This window comes from Trichomycterus rosablanca, chromosome 22 (assembly GCF_030014385.1).
Source record: "Trichomycterus rosablanca isolate fTriRos1 chromosome 22, fTriRos1.hap1, whole genome shotgun sequence".
In the NCBI taxonomy this organism is placed as follows: domain Eukaryota; kingdom Metazoa; phylum Chordata; class Actinopteri; order Siluriformes; family Trichomycteridae; genus Trichomycterus; species Trichomycterus rosablanca.
The window spans coordinates 576,698-602,295 of NC_086009.1; the positions used below are offsets into that span (position 1 = coordinate 576,698).

General features: G+C 46.8%; 2 protein-coding genes across 5 annotated transcripts in view; one reads left to right on the forward strand and one right to left on the reverse strand.

Annotated features, from left to right (window-relative positions):
- Positions 1-233: 233 nt before the first annotated feature.
- Positions 234-8,329, reverse strand: dus1l (dihydrouridine synthase 1-like (S. cerevisiae)). Its single transcript, XM_062984693.1, has 14 exons — positions 8,286-8,329; positions 6,701-6,958; positions 5,993-6,101; positions 5,862-5,912; positions 5,670-5,782; positions 5,447-5,529; positions 5,148-5,251; positions 4,669-4,816; positions 4,416-4,512; positions 3,628-3,713; positions 3,122-3,273; positions 2,213-2,250; positions 2,011-2,086; positions 234-1,717 (listed from the first exon to the last, which is right to left on the reverse strand). Exons 2-14 carry the CDS (start codon positions 6,935-6,937, stop codon positions 1,641-1,643), a joined length of 1,371 nt encoding a protein of 456 aa, XP_062840763.1. The 5' UTR covers positions 6,938-6,958; positions 8,286-8,329; the 3' UTR covers positions 234-1,640.
- A 3,646-nt stretch (positions 8,330-11,975) lies between these two features.
- csnk1da (casein kinase 1, delta a) overlaps positions 11,976-25,598 on the forward strand; it is a 28,926-nt gene continuing 15,303 nt past the window's right edge. For 3 of the 4 annotated variants that reach the window (XM_062984899.1, XM_062984897.1, XM_062984898.1), the window contains exons 1-2: positions 11,976-12,424; positions 23,773-23,883. In XM_062984899.1, coding sequence (XP_062840969.1) covers positions 12,349-12,424; positions 23,773-23,883 — 187 coding nt within the window. In that variant the 5' untranslated portion in view covers positions 11,976-12,348. Of the gene's footprint in view, positions 12,425-14,191; positions 14,345-23,772; positions 23,884-25,598 lie in introns of all 4 variants that reach the window. The other variant, XM_062984900.1, reaches the window with a different exon arrangement.

Below are 25,598 nucleotides of genomic sequence, written 5' to 3' on the forward strand. Positions count from 1 at the left end.
ATGGAGCTAAATCTGGACTATAAGCGTCTCTCAGTCACGAGCGATTCCTCCTCCTCCACCCTCACTGCTTATAACAACAATTTATACGAGAGATCTTCAGAAAGTTTCCTCACGTGTATATTGTGATGTATTTAAATGTGCTTGTACGAGCAGGCAGAAGTTTCTCCACTAGGGGGAGCTCTGGCTTTGTATTATTGTAACATGATGAATAATAACTCCACACGCAAACAAGATTCTAATAGAATTAAAATCTTTATTCTCTGTAAAAACCTTCAGTGTAATAAGACAGATTTGTAGTAAAAACAGCAGACGGATATACGTCACTTCCTGTACACCCAGCCAACGCTCCACACTGAGTTAAAAATGTACGTTGAGTACGAGTGGCGCAGTTGCTGATCTGTGAGCGAGACGTGGTGCATCCTGACGTGTTCCAGCGTTCGTGCTACGTCGATGAAGTGGTGTTCTTCTGTATGGATGTAGGAGAACAGTGGGCACGTGGGTACGCTTACTAATCACCGGTACGTTTTTCAGGGCGGGGCCAGGCCGGGTCGATAGCTACACTGTGCTGAAAAGGTAAGGCTTTAAAGATTTCCACCTGGCACGGGGGGCTAGCGCAAGCCCACCACCGCTGGGATCTCCGGCTCTCGGGATTGAATCGCATGCAGTGCTAACGACCTGGCCAGGCACCCACACAGGCGTTAGAGTTCGATTCCAGGTGATGCCGTAGCCATCCATGGCCAGGGATAGAAAGCATCACTAACCAAGATGATGGTCATGCTAATTTTTAAAGATAAGGAGCGTTAGGTTTGATGGGTTTTGTGGTGATACTAAATTTAGCAATGGCAACTCATACTCTAGTTATAACCACTTCCCAACTGTAAACCCGCTGCCACCTGCACAACACTGATCAGATGGAAGAGAGCCAGATCACCACACGCCGTCCAATCTGCCTCCGCTTCTTATCAACTCAGTGTTGGGTTACTACTGAGAGCCGTATCGGGTACGGAGTAAGGCACTAAAGCTCTGAGTGAGCAGTCCCGGAGACGCCCGGCCAAGTCGGTGGCTCTGCTAAGATTAAAAATCACAAGTTCCAACTCAGCGGTGGTGTGCTAGCATGCTAGACCGCCGCGAGTAAGTGCACCTGCTAAATCTTACATTTCCGTACAGACCGGGACGTTCGATTACATTTATAAAAATAGAATTAATTTCTAAATGACGTTTACGCAGCACAATCGAATAACATACCAATTCCAGCTTTGATCTCGGCCTGACCACGCCCACCGTGCTGAACAACACCAATTTTCTATTCCCACCGTGAGCAGCCCTTAAGGACGGGGGTTCAGTGCTTCCTCTGAAGGTGCTCATCTGCCCGACGATGCTTAAACAGATCCGAAGAATTTGGTGGGTAAAAAAGCGAGGAGTGGCTCTGGTAACTGGGAACGAAGTGAGGTGGTGGGAGAGAACTGGGACTGAAGGACTGGAAGCTGGAGATGCGAGAAATGATCAGCGATTAATTCACGTCCAATTACTTATGAGAGAAAATGAAGGTTTTTACTCCCCGAGCAGCTTTTGGTCAGTTTGCATACGAGATTGTGTGTGTGTGTCTGTGGGGGGGTCGTGTTGGTGGGTGGTGCTGGGGTTCAGGACTCGGTGGGCGACTCTGTCTGCACCGCCAGCTTCTGTTTCAGCGCCTTCGTCTTAAACCTCAAGCCGTGACCTGCAGATCAGAAATAATCTACATGAACATGTGATCAAAAGTATACGGACACGCAACCATAGGCTTATTGGACGTCGCATTCTAAAACCACAGGTGTATGTGTAGTGCCTAATAATGTGTGTCCAATAAGCCCATGAGGTTCCCCAGCTGCATTTGTTCCCCAGTGCTGTTGCACGTGAGAAGCACATTAAAACACTCCCAAGAGAAATGAATCAAACAGTAAGCCTATTTCATCTACAGAGCTCTTTGTTTATCACCGAGTTATTAAATGTTAAAGGTCGGTTCAGACTTACTGGGACAGTCGGCGACTTCTTTATAGGCCTTTTTCTTACAGCAGCCACGACACAAGTTAAACACGCACTTGTTCCCCTGTGCAGAGAGAAAGAGGAACGTTACTGACCGCCCACATACACAGAACCAAAAATATATAGACACTTATAGCATTGTAACATCATTTTAACATCATCAGAGGGTGAGCACCAGCATGCTACTCACTTTGGGATTCCCACACTGCTCACATCTGATGTATTTCGCTGAAAATAAGATATAAAAACAATAATTATTTACATTTAATATCATTTGCTTTTACTTAAAGTGACATTCAAACCGAGTACAGAGCAAAGTCATGAAACCAGTGGCTGTTCTCACTGGTGTAAGTGCGGCCTCTACTGGCCAATCGCAATTATTGCAATAATAATAATAATAATTTCAGGTCCTGAACTAGTGTTAATTTAAATAATACATTTGTTCCTTAGTTCAAGGTTTTTGAAGAGTTATCACCCCCTCCCCTCTTAATTTAGTCATTTCCAATTCCCTCCCAACTGCATGCCTAAAGCCCTTGCTGGTCATCAGGTGAGCTGCCACTTTCTGCTTCTTCTCACTGAGCCTGGGTGGATTCTTCCAGAGAGCTTTACTGCATATAGATGAACACGCTAATCTCTCCGTGATCCTCAACCACCCGTGCAGACACCCCAGCAGGCGATAGGAGTCGCCTCCCTCTCTCAGGCACGGCCATTTGTGACACCACCAGACTGAAGCCTGGAATCCAACGCTGGCCGGTATAAAGATCCAGCTGGCAGCCAGTAAGGGTGTCGTGCAGGGAGCAGTGGTAACCACAGTGAAGAGGGGAGTCAGATATATCCAAAAATGGTACCAAACAGAGAGTGAAGCATGATGCTTGCATCAGAAGTCAGTTTTGATCCAGTGACCCAGTCAACACAGAACATCTTACTCTCTCTATCCAAGATGTATCATAAAGCCTCCACAAGGGGGCGTTCGTGTACAATTGATTTAATTATCATTTTTCTCTGCAACCATTTTTTTCAGCTTGCAACAACCCAGACCAGAATAATATAAACACCCTGAATCTGATGGTGTCTGGAGTGGTGCTGACCACCGTCTTACGTTTCAGTTCGGGACAGAAGTTCTTCTGCGGGTTCCTCATCTTCTTCTTCTGCTTGTTTTTGGAGAGCGAGTCGCTGGAGCTGTCGCTGTCCTCCAGCGCCCTCTTCACGCTCGCCACCCTCACGCCGTTCTCGCTGCCCGGATCCTTCGGCCTGGACGCACGGAAGCGGAATTAACATCAATTAACATGGGTACAAAATACGCAATATGGCCTAAAGTATGTGGACACCTGCTTAACCCCAATTATAAAATAAGGTTGATGTTCCAGCACGAACGTGATGGTGTGGAGGAAATCCGGTCCACCTGAGCTCAACCCACTTCAACATCATACGCAAGTGTATCAAGTTCCCACAGATACAGTCCATAACCCTGCAATAACCTGGAGACTGTTACAGCAGAGTCACTTTCAATCCAGTATTTATAGCCGTGTGGTTGGAATGTAATGAGCACTAAACCCATGATCAGGCGTCCATATACATTTGGCTATTTGATGGATTCTGACTCACGCTGGTCTGACGTACGGCTGACAGATCCAGTGAGGGAAGGGCAGTCCGGTCTGCAGTCGTTCCGATTCGTCTTTGCTCATCTCCTCCTGTAACGAACACAAACCTTCAGATCAGAATCTGAGAATGTGATTTCCTAACTGTTCCAATTTGGATATACTCAATTCCTCTGTGCACTACAGCGACCTCTTCAGGTCGACTGAGAACCTCGCTGGCTGAGGAGGGCTGCAGACTAGCACGCGCCTTCCCTGATGAGCGTAAAACCTCCGAACGCATCTTTATACCGGACCGGCCAGCGAGGGAATCCTACAGAGAGCCTCGGCGCGTACGGACACACGAATGAAGCTCATCGAAGCTGGGTGGGAAAAGACGGGACTAAAAAGTGGGCGGGGTCCTCGAGGCCGTGTAAGGACCCTGGTTAGTAGCCCGAGGCGCCTGTACAGAAGTGGAGGAACGTGGAGATCAGCGCGTGACTCTCCGTGAGTGAGACCGACCTCACATGCCGATCCACCGAAGTACGGGGGGGATAAGAAAGTGTTGTAAGGAGGGCGTGTCAGGAGAATATACTCTCCCCATCAAAGTCTCAGAGTCAGCAGAGGAAGTGGAACTGGATATGACTAAACTGTGAGAAAAATGGAGGAAATGCTGAAATAAAATAGTCAAAACACGTGCTGTGTCTCAATCCACAGATTAGCACAGTAGTCGTAGGTGGTTTGAAACACAGCCTGCAGGTCTGAGGGGGATATCGAGCGGATCTGGCGGCCCCATGTACAGGCTCCGGCGGCTCTTACCTGGCAGCGGCGTTTGAGCTGGCGGTTCACCTCCTCTATCGCCGACAGGTTCTTGGCTTTGGCCAGATCTTCCCTCAGGTCCTGGTGGATCTGCAGCCTGTCGGAGGAGAAACGGGTCACGGTCCGTCCTGTCTCTCTCTAACTGTCAGTCATGGACTTCCCTCCCCTAACAGCTCCAGGTATTTATGCTTAAAAATATTGGGACGCCCCTTCAAAAGAACAGACAGGAGGAACCGCTGGACGCCGGACGTACGTGTGGTGCCAGAGTTTGAAGAGATGAGCTCGGACGTGGGACAGCGTACAGGGCGTGTGCTCCTTCACCACCTCCAGGTACTCCTCCGCCACCTCCCACACGGGGGGGTTACGACCCTCGAACAGCGCCGGGTTGTGCAGGTTCCCCTCTGTCCACGCAGAAACAAACAGATCTCACACACACACAGCTGCTGTAAATACAGCAAAACACATCCCGGTCAGGGTCGCTGCGCATCCAGGGCTGCCCGGAGACACACGAGCGCACCCCGAGGAACGAGGTGTTCTCAACCCAGAGAAAGTGCAGAAAGAAACAATTAATGAGGGACTGCTCTCGTCCACACAGGCTGTGTCTCAATTCACAGATTAGCACATCTGGGTGGTTTGAGACGTTTACTGCTGGTTTGGGGATTTTGAGCGGATCTGGCAGCCTCAGGAGCAGACGGGATGCAGCGTGTGTCCGGGTGTTAGCCGGTGTGTTACCTGCGCTCATGACCCCGTGTACGCCCGTCTCCTCCATGCAGCGCTGCACGTCGCTCAGGTGCTGAATGTTTCCGTTAGCGAACACCGGGATGTTCACGGCTTCTCTGCAGGGACACGAACACACAAACTTCTGATGACTTCACAAATTTTCATAGAAATAAAAATAATAATTATATAAAAATCTCATGGTGGAAGATGATCGGCACTGAGCGGGCGTACGAGACGGCCAGAACAGAAAACTCTGGCCGTGCGATGAGACAGAGGTCCCGTCGTCAGACAACCATCACAGAGGCACGTACCGTACGGCTTTGATGTGCTCCCAGCTGGCCACGCCGGTCTGAGCTCCCTTCTGATCTTTGGTTCTGCCGTGAACGGTGAGCAGCTGGAACACAAACACAACGCTTGATAGCACGTTTACCTTAGGTTCGGTCCTTGCCTCCCGTGACTACCTGTGAGAAGTTTGTCAGGTTCTCCGTGTAGCAAACGTGCTATCCATGAGACCGTGGATTTATTCCTGCATACCTGGCAACCCGCCCTCTCCAGCATCTTGGCGTACTTGACGGTTTTCTCGACCTCTGGGAACACTCGGATCTTACAGGTCACCGGAACCTTCAGCTTCTCGTTGGCGAGTTTAACTGTAGAACAGAGCGAGCCTGGAGTTAGTGCGGCAGGTGGATTACTCTGTGTTTTGGGGAGGAACAACTGGACGCGTACCCATCCTCTCCAGCAGATCCCACTCGTCCTGCAGGAACACCCCGTAGTGACCTGCAAAAGAGGAAACAAACATCAGAGGTGAGAGAACGGCTCCGGGCGTTCGGGTTCGTGCCCCGGGTGTTCGTGGGTACCTCGTTTGGCGATCATCTGAGGGCAGCCGATGTTGAGGTCGATGGCGTCGCAGTGATCCTGAGCCAACAGAGCCGCCTGCACGAACGCCTCCGGGTCGTTAGCACAGAACTGTGGGGGGGGACAAACACCCAAACATCAGACAGGACCTGAGGGGTGTCACAGAGGACCTGAGGGGTTTCAGAGAGGACCTGAGGGGTGTCACAGAGGACCTGAGGGGTGTCAGAGAGGACCTGAGGGGTGTCAGAGAGGACCTGAGCGGTGTCAGACAGGACCTGAGGGGTGTCAGAGAGGACCTGAGGGGTGTCAGAGAGGACCTGAGGGGTGTCACAGAGGACCTGAGGGGGGTCAGACAGGACCTGAGGGGTGTCACAGAGGACCTGAGGGGTGTCACAGAGGACCTGAGGGGTGTCACAGAGGACCTGAGGGGGGTCAGACAGGACCTGAGGGGTGTCACAGAGGACCTGAGGGGTGTCACAGAGGACCTGAGGGGTGTCAGACAGGACCTGAGGGGTGTCAGAGAGGACCTGAGGGGTGTCAGACAGGACCTGAGGGGTGTCACAGAGGACCTGAGGGGGGTCAGACAGGACCTGAGGGGTGTCACAGAGGACCTGAGGGGTGTCACAGAGGACCTGAGGGGTGTCACAGAGGACCTGAGGGGTGTCAGAGAGGACCTGAGGGATTTCGTACCGTGGGGGTTCGTTACTCACCTGTGTGATCAGAGGTCGGTCCTCAGGACAGATCTCGTTGAACAGGTTCTCCCGGCGGTAGCTGGCGTCGCGGATGAAGACCTGGGCGTGCAGCATGGGCGTGTAACAGAGCTCGGCTCCGTGTCTGCGGCTCAGCAGCCTCCACGCCAGCTCGCTCTGATCCACCATGGGCGCCACGACGAAGCGCGCGCCCCGCAGAGTCCTCCGCCAAAACTCGAACCCCTGCAGCTTCTCCATCACGCCCGGCTCCGGTTCCACCTCCACGCCACAGGGACACACGCGGGTACAAACGTTACAGATACATCATCAGATATACGTCATCGCCAACATGGACAAACCCGGGCACCATTACAGGGCGCCAACTTTCTAACCTGTCAGGGGCGTCTGAGAGGACCTGAGGGGGGTCAGGGAGGACCTGAGGGGTGTCTAAAAGGACCTGAGGGGTGTCAGAGAAGACCTGAGGGGTGTCAGACAGGACCTGAGGGGTGTCAGACAGGACCTGAGGGGTGTCAGAGAGGACCTGAAGGGGGTCACAGAGGACCTGAGGGGTGTCAGAGAGGACTTGACGGGTGTTAGAGAGGACCTGAGGGGGGTCACAGAGGACCTGAGGGGGGTCACAGAGGACCTGACGGGTGTCAGAGAGGACCTGACGGGTGTCAGAGAGGACCTGAGGGGTGTCAGAGAAGACCTGAGGGGTGTCACAGAGGACCTGACGGGTGTCAGAGAGGACTTGACGGGTGTCAGAGAGGACCTGAGGGGTGTCAGAGAAGACCTGAGGGGGGTCACAGAGGACCTGACGGGTGTCAGAGAGGACTTGACGGGTGTCAGAGAGGACCTGAGGGGTGTCACAGAGGACCTGAGGGGTGTCACAGAGGACCTGAGGGGTGTCACAGAGGACCTGAGGGGTGTCACAGAGGACCTGAGGGGTGTCACAGAGGACCTGACGGGTGTCAGAGAGGACTTGACGGGTGTCAGAGAGGACCTGAGGGGTGTCAGAGAAGACCTGAGGGGTGTCACAGAGGACCTGAGGGGGGTCAGAGAGGACCTGAGGGGTGTCAGAGAGGACCTGAGGGGTGTCAGGGAGGACCTGAGGGGGGTCTAAAAGGACCTGAGGGGTGTCAGAGAAGACCTGAGGGGTGTCAGGGAGGACCTGAGGGGGGTCTAAAAGGACCTGAGGGGTGTCAGAGAGGACCTGAGGGGTGTCAGAGAAGACCTGAGGGGTGTCACAGAGGACCTGAGGGGTGTCACAGAGGACCTGACGGGTGTCAGAGAGGACCTGAGGGGTGTCAGAGAGGACCTGAGGGGTGTCAGAGAGGACCTGAGGGGTGTCAGAGAGGACCTGAGGGGTGTCACAGAGGACCTGAGGGGTGTCACAGAGGACCTGAGGGGTGTCAGAGATGATGTGTGTTAACCCTTGTGGGGTCAAAGCGTAACTGTGGACCCGGTGATGTTAGTATAGAGCCGTGTGTATACACGCAGTGTAATAACAACAACAACAACAACAACAACAATAATAATAATAATGCTACTTAATATATATTAATATAATAAATCAGATTAAAATCTAATCACTAATCAGACTTACAGAGCGATCAGTTCCAGCACAGTGCTCCCGGTGGTGTCTGACAGGAATATCCGTCCGTGCGGAAACGTTACTTATCACAAAGCGTTCCGGTAAGGTTTCCACGGCCGTGTCAGTCCACGATCAGCGTGGAAATCCACCAAAGCAACCAAAATAATCAGACACAGCGTGTAACCACAATTATGTGGACACGTCCTATTATTATTGAGTCATATGCTACAGATTTTGAGTTAACAGTTTGAGGAAGAGCCTTTTTTCTTTATTTTGGTTTGGACTGACTGACCTGAATTTATGTGGGATGAATTGGAATATACACCGATCAGCCATAACATTAAAACCACCTCCCTGTTTCTACACTCACTGTCCATGTTATCAGCTCCACTTACCATATAGAAGCCCTTTGTAGTTCTACAATTACTGACTGTAGTCCATCTGTTTCTCTACATGCTTTGTTACCCCCTTTCATGCTGTTCTTCAATGGTCAGGACCCCCACAGGACCACCACAGAGCAGGTATTATTTAGGTGGTGGATGATTCTCAGCACTGCAGTGACACTGACATGGTGGTGGTGTGTTAGTGTGTGTTGTGCTGGTATGAGTGGATCAGACACAGCAGCCCTGCTGGAGGTTTTAAACACCGTGTCCACTCACTGTCCACTCTATTAGACACTCCTACCTAGTCGGTCCACCTTGTAGATGTAAAGTCAGAGACGATCACTCATCTATTGCTGCTGTTTGAGTCGGTCATCTTCTAGACCCTCATCAGTGCTCACAGGACGCTGCCCACAGGGCGCTGTTGGTCGGATATTTTTGGTTGGTGGACGATTCTCAGTCCAGCAGTGACAGTGAGGTGTGTAAAAACTCCAGCAGCGCTGCTGTGTCTGATCCACTCATCCACTCATACCAGCACAACACACACTAACACACCACCACCATGTCCTGGACCAGGTTCTGACCACTGAAGAACAGGGTGAAAGGAGCTAACAAAGCATGTAGAGAAACAGATGCACTACAGTCAGTAATTGTAGAACTACAAAGTGCTTCTATATGGTAAGTGAAGCTGATAAAATGGACAGTGAGTGTAGAAACAAGGGGGTGGTTATAATGTTATGGCTGATCGGTGTATATATAATATATACAGAAGCTTATAATTTATTATCAGACGCACTGAACAGGTTGTCGTGTAAATCAGTTATAATAAACATTCTCAGACTGATTCAGACCAACATACAAACCAACATCAGCAGCAAAACTACCAAACGCCAGTCAGAGAAAAGAAGTGGTTCAGAAGCTGTGCAGGTGAACACGACTATCTGAGAGGGAAATCACTCTTATTATTGAGGTCACTTCCTGTTTGGAAGCGTTGAGGATGAATCAGTGTCATGGTGAGGTTGCGTGAGTCGATTTGATTTGATTGAGACGTGACTCATTCCACCACGTCAGCGCTGCCACAGACCTGCTCACAACAAACACGCAGCGGTACCATGGTGCAAGATCTACGTTTTACATACATTTACATTCTGTACTATCTACACCAGAGCGCTGAGATCATCCCTGTTTAACAGCCTGAGCATCCAGGCCCATTCCCACCGACACTCCAAACCCTGGTGGTAAACCTTCCAGTGGGAGGTCAGGTGTCCATGTATTTAGTTTGTTTGGTGTATATTCGTGTGGATGTGGTTTTATGTTGCATTAAGTGGTTTGTGGTTCCTCCGGAAGGACCTTGTTTTCAACATCGAAGCTTAATTATGCAGCTTTGGTGTGTTTAGAGATTTGAAGTCCTTTCTGGTAGAAATGTCTTACTACGACGCGACATCAGTTGAGCTGTGCAGAACGACTGATGGTTGTAAAAGGCAAGTCTGAACAGGTCTGTGTTACAGTCGACTGCTGCGTGTGGTAGGCAGATCACAAAGGGTGTGTCATTCACACACTCCGAAACTATGCAAATTCAGACCTGACAGCTCCAGTTCTGAGCTAATACCACAGAATCTTTATTTATATTTACTTTCGTTTAATGTATTAGAACGTGTAGTCTGTTCTATGGTGTAATTTGTTTAAACATTTAGGACGTGCAACATGTACTTTGTCTCAACGTGAGCTTGTCCTACACGTCATTTTGGATCGTGCCTGTGTGTTAAATGCTTATAAAAATGGGCACTAACATTATCTTATCAATGGTGCAATTCATCCCAGTGGTATTTAGTGGGGTTGATGTCAGGGCTCGGTGCCGTTCAACTCCAGTCTTGTCAAACCACGCCTTTATACACCTCGATTTGTGCACTGGGGCACAGTCATGCTGGATCAGGATGGGACCCTCCCTAAACTTCTACCTCTCATTTCGTATTGTGCAGTTCATTTTATAATTAGGGATTACTTTTAATTTTATACACCTGTTAACAAAAACTGTGGCTGAAAGCCTAAACAGAGGTGTGTCCACATACTTTTGTCATGTTTTTGTCTTTGTTTGCACTGGTGTCTTCCTCAGTAATCGTAAGCCATTATCTAAAGTCACTTCCTGTATAGGACGGGGATGTGCTTCTGCTGGTTTTGTGCTCAGACTGGTTTTACCAGTATGGAATGGACTTCACGCGCTGGTGTTGTGTAGGACACGCCTGAACAAACACAGATCAGTGTGTGTCCTCATCTGTAACATGAGCAGTACAGCTTCCACGTACAGATCAGCCGAGACAGCTCGACGTGGAACACAGTCCTGCTTTTGTAGATCACAGGTAGATGAACGACATGTCCTGTGTGTCTGTGTGGACGCTGCTCTGTTTGCCACACCCGGTCCTAACAAGAGCTTAGTAACAAGCCTACTACCCCGTATCTCCATAGACAAACTCCTACAGATATTCTGCCATGTTAGAGCCGCCATGGTCAGTCCTGTTATTGTGAGGAAAAACATCTAGGAGCAACAACAGCTCAGTTGTGTGGTCACACTTATTACTAGGTTCCAAACTGCCTCTGGAAGCAGCACCAGGAGTTTCACTGTTAAAAGCTTTGCTGCAAAACTGGAGGTCCAACTCATTATTGATGTCCATGGTATTTGATTTAAAAAAAGATGTTTAGGGTTAGACAAACTTTACTTAATTTTAACGTTTTACCACCAGTTTATCCTGGTCAGGGTTGCGGTGGGCCTGTCCTCCCTGGAAATACTGGATGCAATGCAGTAACACACCCCAGACAGACCACCAATCTATCGCCCGGGCCACAGAAACCATAATTCTTCCCACTTAAACTTATTTTTATTACAAACTTATAGGCTGTTAGAAGAGCTTCAGCAAATCTAAATAAAAATAGACCGAAAAGCACTGATTCTTCCTTCAACTTGAATAGAATGGTGCAAATTTAAATGCAGATAAATGTACAAATATCACGTTTATATACACAACAAAATAATCATTCCACAAATCTCGACTCAAATATCTGAAAGGTTGTTTTTATGTATTTATTTGATAAGAATGTGAACTGTTGCTTTTGTTAATGGCTGAACGTTTTCCCCTCAGTGAATAGCATGCCTAGTAGAATCGAGGCTGCATTCCAAATCGAGCCAGGATTGACCGAATAGTCTGCTACAATAGTACTATTCTGGCATACTACTTAGGGCTCTAGGGTGCTGTTTGGAACACAGCCGTGGTCAGCCGCACTACATATAGAACAAGTGACGTCATGACGTCAGACGTAGCGTACGGAGCTGAAAGGGAGAACTATTTTTATTGTATTAAAAAATCCGTTCGCATCCTTTGTTAATTGGATGATTTTTCGCACCGGAATTAGCCGGATCATCAAGTCAAGACTTTAACTAGTTAGACAAAGTCGATATTGTGTCCGTATCATGTCGGGAATGTTTAAAAACCAATGGTGAAAAAAACGGGTAATGATTGAGGGGGAATTAGCTTAGCATAGTCAGCTGAGAGACTGGGTTGATAGACGGAGAGGTGACGGTTTGTTCAGTCAGATCCGCTCCGGTTTATTTCGATATTTGAGTCGTCGTTTGAGGTTCTAAGGTTATAAAAGGTTTTGGAGAGCTAGCCACATCGCTAGCGGGGTTATCAGCTGAATTTAGGATGGATTTGAGAGTGGGAAACAGATACAGACTCGGACGGAAGATCGGATCTGGTTCGTTCGGTGATATTTACCTCGGTAAGAACCGTTTCATTTCATTCTGATTTAATACTGACACACCTTGTTTACTATCCAGTTATCTGCTGGTGTTTTATTTCATTATTAATGTTTGATTATATTGGTGTTATTGGTGGGTGAGTGTTTATTATTCAGTATTATTCAGATCAGTGTGTGTGTGTGTGTAGATCACTGAGCTTCTGTATCTTCCTCCTCCATCTATTCACCGTCTTACCGAATAAAATACATTTTTATTTCTTATTTAATCAGCAAATACACATGAATTATGTTTATTATATGTCGGATTTGCTGTAAGGTTTGTGTCATTTAAACATCATCTATCAAAACACCTAAACTAAGAATGAAAGACACATCCAGTACAACACAATAGATGTTTAAATAATTCAATCAGAAAGGATTTATAACATAAATACATTAAAATGCACAGAATGTTTTAGATATTAGGCTGGAAGTATTACAATCTTAATCACACACAGTCATTATGTGTTAATGCATGACATGATATAGCAGTACATACATATAACATGAGTATTTATCAGTAGTATGTGATCATTTACATTGATTTCTCTGATTACATTACACAATACAGTGTGAGTGAAATAGTTTCTAGTGTTTTGATTATTTTATGTGATAAGAATCACTTCAGATCTTCTTACCAACCTTCCATTCAGCTCCTGTTTAATCCTGTACAAACATTCTATATTTTCTCATTCATTTATTAATTTTTTATAGCTCAATGTTGTACTTAAGTGCTTTTATTCGTTCATTTTAATTACTATTAGTCTACTAAATTGTTTAGGTTTGTAATTTGATGCCCCCTCCTGCCCCCCCAAACACACACACCCCAACATATATATATTTTTGTAGACATTTCAGTTGCAGATTTATCATGTCATAACTGTCAGTATATGTAAACCCTCCCCAGGTCGTGTTTATACTTGTAGTTCTGTTTCCTTGATCTGGAATGACCAAGAAAATGATCCATTATTTCATGTTAGTTCTGGTTTAATAAGCTCTCAAATCTACAGTCAATCCAATATAAGTAAAATAATAATTATAATAAAGTGACCTGTGATGCATGTATGTCAGATTTGACAGCCAGTGGTCAGAACACCGGACCACGCCGGGCCTGTTGGTGTCGTGTATAACTGCTGGTATTTCTAACAAATGCAAACACAACAAGAGCTGGTAAAATAGATAAATAGATAAAGAAGTCAAAACGGCATCAGATATTCCTCCAGACGCTCCACTGTTCTCTCGCCGTGTTTTGTGTCGCATCTTGTGACATCACGTCCTGTGTTTGGCTCGTATCGTGTTCACACCTGAAACGAATCTGACCACGATTCGTTTAGAGACAGATTGAGACCTTGATAAACTCGTAGACCACAAAGAGAGAGCTAGAAATACAGGAACTCATCGCTTCTCCTGCTAAAGTCAGTACTTCCTAGTTAGGAAACATTCCTGTTATATAATGTTTGTGTGTTTATGATTTTTTTAAATCTAGCCATGGTGGCAGCATACTGGCACCACGTGGTGACTTATTTAGAACGATTATTGTTAACCGTTTAACTGATAACTAACAAAGAACTCTAAGTGCTTAAATGCACTAAATTTGTTTTGTCTTTAACCTAGTCATTTCCATTTCCCCGTACGTTGTTTGCAACACCACTTCTGATCGAGGAGAGCCTTTTTTATTTATTTATTTTTCATGCATTTTCTCCCCATTTTCCTCCTGATTTAGCGACTTTGTTTTGTCTTCCGCTGCAGAGAGATACCAGGTTGCATCCAAGGAGACACGCTATGCTCCATAAATTCCCCCCACCCCTGGTGCATGTGCATGGACCGGCCAGTCGAGGTCGCGTTTGCAGCAGAACGATGTGTGACTGCTGGACACACGGCCAGGTCAACAGCACAGCTGAGGTTCAAACTGTAGGGCTACTGTTCTAGTCTGGGTTTGCATTATAGATATCAACCCCACGTCTTCTGATCCTGGAGTCACCGGTTGTAGCTTTGCACAGCAGTTCTGTTTCCTGCTTTATTTATTTGTATGATTTAAATCCTGAGCGCTGGAATTATTCTCTACTGAAATAAACACTGAAGCCGGTCGGCCGGATTTATCTCCCCGATTGTGTGTAAATAAAATTGTGTTTTTGTGATCGATTCCCAAGTTCTATTTTTACACAACACATGTTTGTGCACATTATCTGGCTTAAACTCGCGATGCTGAAGCAACCAATAGAATCGAAAATCTGCGTTTGTTCCTCTGTGTTAATAAATATCTCCGTGTTCTGGTCAGTTATTTATCCCTGTGAGTGTGTTCCAGTAAAAATAGTTTCTCTAGGCTGGTTTTCTTGGCGGTTTTTCCCCTCTTTGCGTGCAGGTTGTGCCGATGTGAACACACTGACGATGACATAATATTTACTTTCATTACTGGGCGTCACCACGTTACCGCCAGCTGCTTTTCAGATTCACTCGCTTTGGACCTGGAAGCGTATCGGAATGAAGAATCTCTGGTGATCGTCGGTGCTTTATGTAAACGCTGATCCGCCCGTGCATTATAAACGTCCCGACAAGAACGGCAGTGATTGGAAATATGAAACGGATAAAACCAGGACCTGCGGAAATGAACTCTGGCACGTTTTGGTGGCCCAATAAGCACGTCCGTCTGTCTTTCGGGACCCTAAACGCTCCCCTGAAGTGCTTCTCTGTTCCTTCTGAGATTGTTTTTGTACTATCCAGGCTAACACCAGAGCCGTTGTGTGTTACTAATAATTGGTCGTCTTTCCCGGTCTTGCGCAACTTGTTCCTGGTTTTATGGGTTTATTTGCTCACTGGACCTGTAAGCCGTTGAGCTCATTGTTGGCCGGCGTGCTGCATTCGTGCTTCCAGAGATTCTTTTATAAACAAGGGGTTGAAACCTCCACTTTTCCTCTCTGTGTCGTTACGACCGCACGTTTTTGCCAAGGAAATGTCTCGAGGGCTGAGCTGCTAATCCGCTCGCTCGGCGCCGCTTAATGCTGTCGGGAGAGGACCGGAGGTACAGGAACGGCTCAGGGTTCAGGCTTTATTCCTCTTGTGTAATCACTTGTACCAGCTGGCGGTTTGAAACAGACCTGTTGCGGTTGCGTCACCACGTCAGCGTGATTATTTATTGGTATTTATTTTGGCTAGTTTTCAGATGTAGAAATAGTTTCTGTTGCTGTCGTTGACATGTGCAGCAAAACCGTTTTGCTCTGTGCCGCTGTGCCAACGTTTCCTACAGAGTGAGGCGGTGCCGCTTACCTTCCCATCGCTCTACCCTGAGCACAACCTTCTCAAGTGCCACCGATCGAGCGACAATGTCCGAATCGAGCACGGGTACATCGGAGAGAAACTACAAAACCCTGATCGCTTCAGTCCACTTTCAGTAAGAACCGCGGCGTTCTGGGGGAAATAATCCAGCATTATAGATAGCAACCCCACAGCTCCTGATCCTGGAACTGCAGGTTGTAGCTTCGTAGCTCTTTAATAAGGATTAACGTTGCATTTAATTGAAAGTTAAAGGTTCATGAAACGTTGTGCCCAGACTCACAGTGAACCGAACGCAAAACGCTGAAAGCAGCCACATTTGAACCCACGAACAGTGTATAATAAGTCCAGTATGATGTGATTTGGGACGTGGCCGTGATTGCTTTGGAACTTCTGGCTTTTTTGTTGACTGGAGATGAGAACGAAGACACACAGATAAATACAAACGTGCTTAAACGTTCGTGACGTACAGAGATTGTGCAGCGTATAGTTCTCATTAACATCAGTGTCAGCGGTGACTCTTGTAAGCGCAGACCGAAGCTCTGGTCACTCCGGCGCAAACTGGACTTGCGAAAGTCTTACGAAACTTTAATGTCTTGAACTTTGACTTAGCCAGAATCAGACAGCTCCTCTGATACACTGTGCTTGGCATTGATACAGAGCGGATCTGAACACATGTACATGCGTTTCCTTACCACTCAGACAGACCAGGCCGACCACCAATAACGCACAGTGCCCGATTCGACCCCCTTGTTAATTTTGGGATGTTAAATCACCATATTTAGTTGTGTAAAGCAGCCAGTGTGCGTTTAAATTCAAGCATAGGTTCGGTTCTTTTCCCCGTAATTGGCATAATCACGTCTGCTCAGCGTGGAGAAGCTCACGTACAGGGTCCAGGCTTCTCACACTGAGGAACTCTGAGCTTCATCTGAGCTGAACTGGTACACGGTTACAGATCCCTACAGACCGGGAAAGTGCAGCGCTGGTGCTCTCTAAATAGACAGAAGTGGAGAGAATCTGCTCACGGCGCTGGATGAACTGTTAGCAGCTGATCGAGCGGGTCACGCCGATCCGTCCGGACTGACAGAAATCATTACTGATACCGTCTGATAACACTGGATCACAGAAAACATTTTTTTGTCTGCTACTTGGAGTGTTTCATGTGTCCTATACTAAATCGAGTGTGCAGAGTTTAAATCTGTAGACGAATTTTGCCTATGACGTCGGGTTCTGAAGTTATACTCTGTATCATTGGTTATTCAAACAGACGCGAGAAACTGTTTTTGTATCTGTTATACAGCCACTGTGCATAACTAAATTGTGGTTCAAAACTGCTAGAGATTACAAAAACTGCTTCACATTAACAAACGTGTAACTGAAAAGTTCTCGTGAGTCTTTATGCAATGCACAATTGCACATACAGTGTTCAAAAGTGCTTCAGGCACGTGCTTTTGCGCTTGTGAGTGTCTGTTGTTGACCGCTGCAGAAACCAGCAGTAGTCGCCCATCATGTTGGGGTTGAAGTGACTTTGATATCTTTTTTCCATGGTGGCAATATCCTGGTGGAATCGTTCCCCGTGTTCATCACTCACATCACCCAAATTTGAAGGGAAAAAATCCATATGAGAATGTAAGAAATGAATTTTGAGTGACATTCGGCAGCCGAGTTGCTGATACGCTGCTAACATGTTGCTCACAAGTTCAGCATGGTTGTCAGCCCGATGGTTGCCAAGAAAGTTTTGCACAACTAGCACAAATGCATCCCAAGCGGCGAGTTCAAGCGTGTTCAGTTTGGATCTGAATGTGTCATTATAAACACAAATTCCTGCTTTTAGTTTCATTCCCGCAGCATAAGCAATAGGAACAGAAGGCTTTTCATTGCCATTGTGCAGCAATACAGCTTTCAGGCTAGCTTTGCCAGAAGCAAGTGAGGCTTACCATGTTCAGATTCTGGATCATAACATGCGTCAGGAGCAACATCATCCTCATGATCTCCATCAGAACTGTCATTTTCAGAAGCACAAGATGCAGGTGGAATTGGCACTGTATTCTCAGCGTCATGTGGCACTGGCTTCAGAGCAGACTCACAATCAGGATAAACAATTTTTGACTTGTTCTTCTTTGAAAATCCAGCAACATTAGTCATGCAAAAATAGCAGTCCGAGTGATGATCTTTCGGTTCCCGCCAAATCATAGGCACAGCAAACTGCATTGCCTTTCTCTTGCCATTGAGCCACTGTGTGAGACCAGCGTAGCACACAGTGCAGCAGATGTGAGGTGCCCAGCTTTTGTCTTGATCTCCAAATTTACACCCGAAATATTACTTGTAAGCGATCATCACTCTCTTCGTCAGGTTTTTGCGCTGATCGTATAGGGTGTATTTACCACAAATGTAGCAAAAATTGTCTGGATGGTTAACACAGCTCCTCCTACTCATCTTTAGGCTTAAGCAGACATACTAGCAATATAAGAAAACAATATTGTCAACTAGCTATGGTGCAGCAATTACAATGTTGCCAAGCTGCAGAACATGGACAAATCTACCAAGCTGTCACCAAACTGCATTTGGCCTGTAACTTAAAATCTCGACGTCCTGCGCGAATTTTGACTTCATATTCGGAATCAGCACACTCGATTTCATGTAAATAGCATGTTTTATTCCAAGTAGCAAAATCTTTGTTATCCTGTGTAATCGTTCTAATGAAGAGCGACGGAATGACGTGATCAGATTTCTGCAGATTTCTGCATACTATCAATCTAGTCGTATCTAAATCCCTAAGAGTATCTTCTCTGCTGCTGAACACACCAAACCTGGCGTGGGAGGTTTAAGGGTCTAGGCGGAGCTGGGATTCGAACCTTCCGCCTTTCAAGTGGCGACCAAGAGCTGTAACCACTCAACTCCTGCTGCCCCACACACTTTCAAACAATTGACATTTACAACTGTACAGTCCAAGCTATTGAGGGGTAAGGGCCTTATTTAGGGCCCCAACGGTGTCTCCTTGGCAATCATGTGGTTTAAACCAGCGACCTTCTGAATACTAGTGTAGTACCTTCACCATTGGGGTACCACTGCCTGATTTGGAGGTCGGAGGCTGTAAATGCTGTAACACACACACACACAGTTTTAATCAGCTCACAACACACACCCCTGCTCCCCAAACTAAAACTAAAACCAAACCCTTGTGCTTTAGTCTAGTCATGTTTCTAAAATTGGTTAGTTGTTCATGCTATTGTTATCGTGGACACTTGAGACTCCCCCTTCTCCAGTTACCCCCTGTGTGTGTTGGGGGGGGGGGGGGGGGTGTTGTGTGTTGTTGAAATGTAAGAACTAATAACCTTTTGTTTATCTCTGAAGTATTAATTCTGTATGTAGTTTAGAATAAGGCGTGTTTATCCAGCGAACAGTAATATTTTTAGGATAAAAGGCGAGTGCATTTTGACGAGCCTCGCCCCTCTGTTTCCCTCGGGAGAGGGGGGTGCTGGAGAAAGGGAACAAACAGCTGCTTTGGGTTAAAAATGGATGGATGTATTGATCTGCATCGCGGGGGGTTTCATGGTTTAAAAGGATTCAAACCAAAACCAGGGTTTAAAATATGTGCCGGTGGTGTAGCGCGTTCATCAGATCACCGTTATCAAACTCAGAAATGTTCTCAGGAGCTCAAATCCACTGTGAGGAACTAAATTTAGTATTTATTCCCCTCTAAACATGTATAAAGAATCAAGCCAAGGGTTTTTTGGGGGGGGGGGCATGGTTGGTTACCCCTTTTCCTCCAGGTGAACCATCCCTATGTGCCCGGTCGTCCTCATGATCTTGTATTAAACATGATTTATCCGGTCAGTCCCTCCACCGTTGCTCCGATGGGCAGGAGATGCATGGGTACTCTGACTGGCACAGAAGGGTTTGATGCTCTGTGCGTGGTGTTCTACAGTTCACATCTACAGTTAGACCCACAGTAGATCCTCTGTTGGTCTAGACCGCACACCCCAGTTTTCATGTCCCTCCTTGGACCGCTGTGGGTCGGCACTACAACCCAAAGGCCATAATGATGTGGTCCTGATCAAAGTTCCTCAGGTCTTATGCTGATCAGATCTGTTGCGTTCAACACGAACTACGAGGAACCTCCATCAGATCAACATCTGATAGATCCCTCACCCTCACACACACCATCAGATCAAGACCTAATCGATCCCCTGGATATATGATATTATGGCTCGTCGGTGTATGGATGACCGTAGACGTTCTTCTCCTGGAAGCGTTCGTGGTTCTGTAGAGTAGATCTGAGTAAAGCAGCAGCGTGGTTGTGTGATCGTTTCCAGCACAGCTTTACGGTCTCTGGTTTGGTGTAATAGCCGAATCCCTGAGTGCTATCACCCGGCCCTGTAAATCAGCGGATGACGGGAATCCTCCTCTCCCCTGACGAGCCTCCGGGTCTGAAAGCTTGAACACAGGTGTAGAATAGCAGAACCGGTGTGTGTTGTGTAACAGGAACGTGTCTGAACCTGTTCAGCGCTTTATCAGATCTGCTGTGTGTGTGTACGCGTGTGTGTGTGTGTGTGTGTGTGTGTGTGTGTGTGTGTGTGTGTGTGTGTGTGTGTGTGTGTGTGTGTGTGTGGTGCATGTGTGTGTGTGTGTGGTGCGTGTGTGGTGCATGTGTGTGCGCTTTGTGCTGTTACACATTCTTCTTTTGTATTTTGTAGACTTTTGTCAACCGAAACTTCACTGCATGGCCAAAAGTATTTGGACGCCTGACCGTGAGCTTGTGGGACGCCCGTTCCAAAAACAGACGGTGACCTCTGTGTGACCTTTTTCAGCCAGGACATCAGCCGCTCTTCTGAGAAGCTTCTCACGAGACTGTGTGTGGGAATTTGTGCAATCAGTCGATGTTCCGGTTCATCCCAGAGCTGCTGAGTGGGGCTGAGCTCAGGACTCTGTGCAGCTTTATAGAGCTCACTCATGCTGGAACAGAAAAGGACCTTCCCTAACCTGTTACTGCAAAGTCAGAAGCATGTCATTTCCTTTACATGACTGATTTATTACACCTGTTAGTGATTGTATAGTGTATCTTAGTTCTTCAGACTGAGGAGGTTTTCTTGAACTTGCTCTGCTGGCTTTGATTTTGTGTGTGAGTGTGTGTGTGTGTGTGTGTGTGTGAGAGTGTGTGTGAGAGTGTGTGTGAGAGTGTGTGTGAGAGTGTGTGAGTGAGTGTGTGTGTGAGTGTGTGTGTGTGTGTGAGTGTGAGTGTGTGTGTGAGTGTGTGTGAGAGTGTGTGTGTGTGAGTGTGTGAGTGTGTGTGAGAGTGTGTGTGTGAGTGTGTGTGAGTGTGTGTGTGAGTGTGTGAGTGTGTGTGTGAGTGAGTGTGTGTGTGAGTGTGTGTGTGAGTGTGTGTGAGAGTGTGTGTGAGTGTGTGTGTGAGAGTGTGTGAGAGTGTGTGTGAGAGTGTGAGAGAGAGTGTGTGAGAGTGTGAGAGAGTGTGTGAGAGAGTGTGTGAGAGTGTGTGTGAGAGTGTGTGTGAGAGTGTGTGTGAGAGTGTGTGTGAGTGTGTGTGAGAGTGTGTGAGAGAGTGTGTGAGAGTGTGTGAGAGTGTGTGTGAGAGTGTGTGTGAGAGAGTGTGTGAGAGTGTGTGTGAGAGTGTGTGTGAGAGTGTGTGTGAGAGTGTGTGTGAGAGTGTGTGTGAGAGTGTGTGTGAGTGTGTGAGAGTGTGTGTGAGAGTGTGTGAGAGAGTGTGTGAGAGAGTGTGTGAGAGAGTGTGTGAGAGAGTGTGTGAGAGAGTGTGTGAGAGTGTGTGTGAGAGTGTGTGTGAGAGTGTGTGAGAGAGTGTGTGAGAGTGTGTGAGAGTGTGTGTGAGAGTGTGTGAGAGTGTGTGAGAGAGTGTGTGAGAGAGTGTGTGAGAGAGTGTGTGAGAGTGTGTGAGAGTGTGTGTGAGAGTGTGTGTGAGAGTGTGTGTGAGAGTGTGTGTGAGAGTGTGTGTGAGAGTGTGTGAGAGAGTGTGTGAGAGAGTGTGTGAGAGAGTGTGTGAGAGATCGTTAGGGTGGGGTTTTATGTACCTGGACTCTGAGGGTGTGGCTCCTCTCCTCTTTAATATAAAGCCTGAACGTTGATGAATGATTCTACTGAATAATAGTTTATACAGGAACCACGAGGAAGCAGCAGTACTGTGACAGTAGATTGTCTAGGTGATTGAGGGTTAAGGGCCTTGCTTAAGGGCCCAACAGTGGCGAGTTGGCAGTGGTGGGGCTTGAACCAGCGACCTTTTGATTACTAGTCAAGTATCAGTATCGTGAGTGTACGTCCACTAGGTTTTTGTGTACATTTATGACACTTTTACATTTTTCTCAATTTGGATATATCTGACTCTCTTCTGCACTCTGGTGACCCCTGCTGAGGAGAGCAGCAGGCCAGCACACACTACATAGTCAAAAGTATCGGGACACCCCTTCTATTTTTGCTAACAGGTGTAATAAATCAATAGCATAAACGTCCTATGCTTCCAGCTTTGTGGCAACAGTTTAGGGAAGGCCCCCGTGCACAAAGCAAGCTCCATACATAAGCTCCAGCGTCCTGCACAGAGCCCTGAGCTCAGCCCCACTCAGCAGTTCTGGGATGAACCGGAAATCTTCTTTGAAGCTTCTCAGAAGACCGACTGAAAAGATCACACAGAGGGTCACTCTTTAAAGTCTAATAAAGGTGGTTTTTGAAATAGGACGTTCGACAAGCTCATGCTCAGGCATCCAAATACTTTTGACCATATAGTGTACCTCCACCTACGCATCAGCCACGATTAGTCAGGATTTACTCACGGCACGGTTTACAAATCCCTCTGTGCCATAGCAGGACATGGGTCTGTCCTTCAGAGCAACCGTATTCCAAACTGCCTCCTCTGGGCGGTTGGCCGATTTCCTTCCCGCTGCCTGTTCTGATGTACACCGAGCATCCAGGACGAGTCTGTGGGGGAGGTGGGCACACGCTCGGGTGTGTGTTGGGTTCCCGTTCCCGAGGCCAGCGTGCGTTTCCAGTGTGGGTCATTGTTCCCGCAGTGTCCAGTTACTTTAAATAGCAGGTTGTGAGTGAATGGGCCGCTGTGTGAGCTTTATTTCCCGGTGTGGGGGGTGTATGTGTGTATACAGTAAATAGGGGCTGGTTGGGGTGTCCCACCCTATAAGACAAACACAATAAGGCGACGTGTGTGTGTGTGTGTGTGTGTGTGTGTGTGTGTGTGTGATTGTTTGTAATGTGAAAGATTAAGCAGCGTTCAGCCCGGGTGTGTAGGTGAGAGTGTTTGTGTAGCAGCGGCTGACTGGTGGTGTTTAACTACGCCGTTACTGGATGTGGAAATGTTTTATTTCCTGTCTGTCACGTCAAGGTTAGAATCCAAAACATTCCCCTGCAGCTCTGGCACTTTAGAACGGTGATTTTGCTTCTGCTTCTTTGGTCTTCAGCAGCTAAACAGTTTCTATTTGTTTACCATTATCTCAAACACCTCTCATATAAGTGTAGCACAATGGTGCACAATGTAAAATATCACTCATATTTACGTGTATATGTTATAATCATGATAATATAACATCTAAGTACATTACTTGTTTAAAAGGGAACCTTGAATCTAAGTAACTACACACTGTGTGCAGTTTTGTCTAACAGTTCTGAAGTCTGTTTAAGTTAGTTGAGAGATGCTGGGGGGACAATTTTGGGAATCCAGACAGCAGCTACTTGACCACCTTGCAGTTACGTTTCCTTCCTCTCCCAGTTTAGTCGTAGCCAGTTCCTCTTCCTGATCTGTGATGTAGAGATTTTGCATCACGTTCCAAAACGAAGGTGTAAATGCTGATGTTCTCATTAAACGCTTTAGTGTCGCTGCTGTGGTTGTTGATCTGGTTCTGCTCGACATCATTCTGTTCATCCTACAGTCCTGTACTACACGGTCTCTTAAAATTGTTTATTTAATCAAACATGATTAAGGCATTGCTTTTTACATTAAAAAGATATTAAATCGGCTGGGATTTGTTTTATTTATTTATTCACACCGAGACTGAAGCGTGTGTCTCTCCGTTCGTCTCTCTCAGGCACAGATATCTCGGTTGGAGAGGAAGTTGCCATCAAGCTAGAATGTGTGAAGACGAAGCATCCACAGCTCCACATCGAGAGCAAGATCTACAAGATGATGCAGGGAGGAGGTACGTTCATCATCCTTATTTTATTCATCGGCTTCCTCAGCTTCACTGGATTCGCACCGGCCAGGTCCAGCGTTTAACCAAACCGAATGTATAGACGTGAATAAACTGCTGACCTCTTTACATCTTAACACAGATCAGCTGAAATCGAACGATTTGTTTTGATGAGTTGGTTTTAGGGTGGGGAAGTTTTATCACTGTGATTTTTATCACCTCTGATTCCTGCAGCTACAGTAAAACACCCAACCGCACGATGTTTTTTACTCGCACGCTAATCGTTTGTGTGCTCGCAGCTATCGTGCCCGAGGGTTTGGGACATGGCTTTCAAAGGAACTTCTGATTATTTATAACACAGCAACACTAAATATCCTTATTAACCCTTTAATGGTCTGTTCGGTCATTTGGTTGAGCTCATTATGAGTCTGAATACTTGTGTAAAAATAAGCTGTGTTTAAATCATCTAGTTTGGGTCGTATCTGCTCTGTGGTGGATGTGTGTTCAACTCAAAAATATTGCTAGATCACACTGGTTTTAAGAAAACGGCTTTTCTAACCTTTATGTCCACTGGAAGCGAGAAGCTGAGAAATCATTATAAGCCTCTGTTTGAGGCTCATTAAAAACTACTGTGTGCACTCGTGAATAAATATTAATTGTTTGCTGTTGGTATAGTCCCAAGACACTAAGAAATGCAAAGAAATGATTAATTAAACATTATTTTCTTGATCAGACCATTAAAGGGTTAATCTGTACAGACACTGACCAGTTTCAGCTCCACCGTTCAGGAGATGCCGATCAAACTCCTGCAGCACACAATGGAACGATCGTGTAATAAAACAAAAACAAGTGACTATACATCATGAGTAACGTGATGTATGTAGACAAAGAGCAAACATGGCATTAAATTCTAAATAAATAACATAAATACCAACGTTCAGGATATAAATCATATAAAAACCTGAAGATGTTCTGGTCTGGTTAGAATCTCTGATTGTGGTTTGTGAATGGAGCTGGAGCAGCGTTTGGGTGGGTCAGGGTGCGTTTTAATTCTTCAAATTTGTGGTTCAGATTCCTTGAATGGAATCGAGCACCAGCCGACAGAAATGAATTCATTTTTAATCACCAGTCGCTTTCCTCGTTGATTATGGATTAACTGGTTAATCGTTAAACTCTCATGATCACGTTCTGAGTGGAGATCAGCAGGTTCTCCTCTGGTTCTCATCGCTGTTCCCGCTTTCCTCTCCTCCCCCACCACCACCACCATCACCATCACGTGGGTAATTGGGTCCAGATGGTGGTGCAGCTTTTCCCCCTGTGCCTCTCCTGTGCCGGGGTCCTGCTCTCGTTCCATGCATTTCTCAGCACGGTAAAATATTTACATCAGCACCGTGTGGCCTGAAGCGCCGTGCATGATCGAGTGTTAGTGTTGCATCACCAGCGCACTCACGTTTACACTCGGCCTGGCGCCGATACCGGTGTGCTCGCTGTACCGGGATTGATTGGGTAGCGTTGGCACATTCTCACACGGGATGTGGTGTATGAAGTGCAGTACTGAAGCTCTCTACACTGTAACACTCACGCAGACTGAGGAGTAGAACAGAGCTGTGGCTCGATCGGAGAGATCGGGAGGGTTCGAGAGATAAAGATATATTTATCCTACTGAGCGCGCTCAGAAATAGCTGACCTCAAACATTCAGCGAGCAAAACTGCTGAGCAGCAAA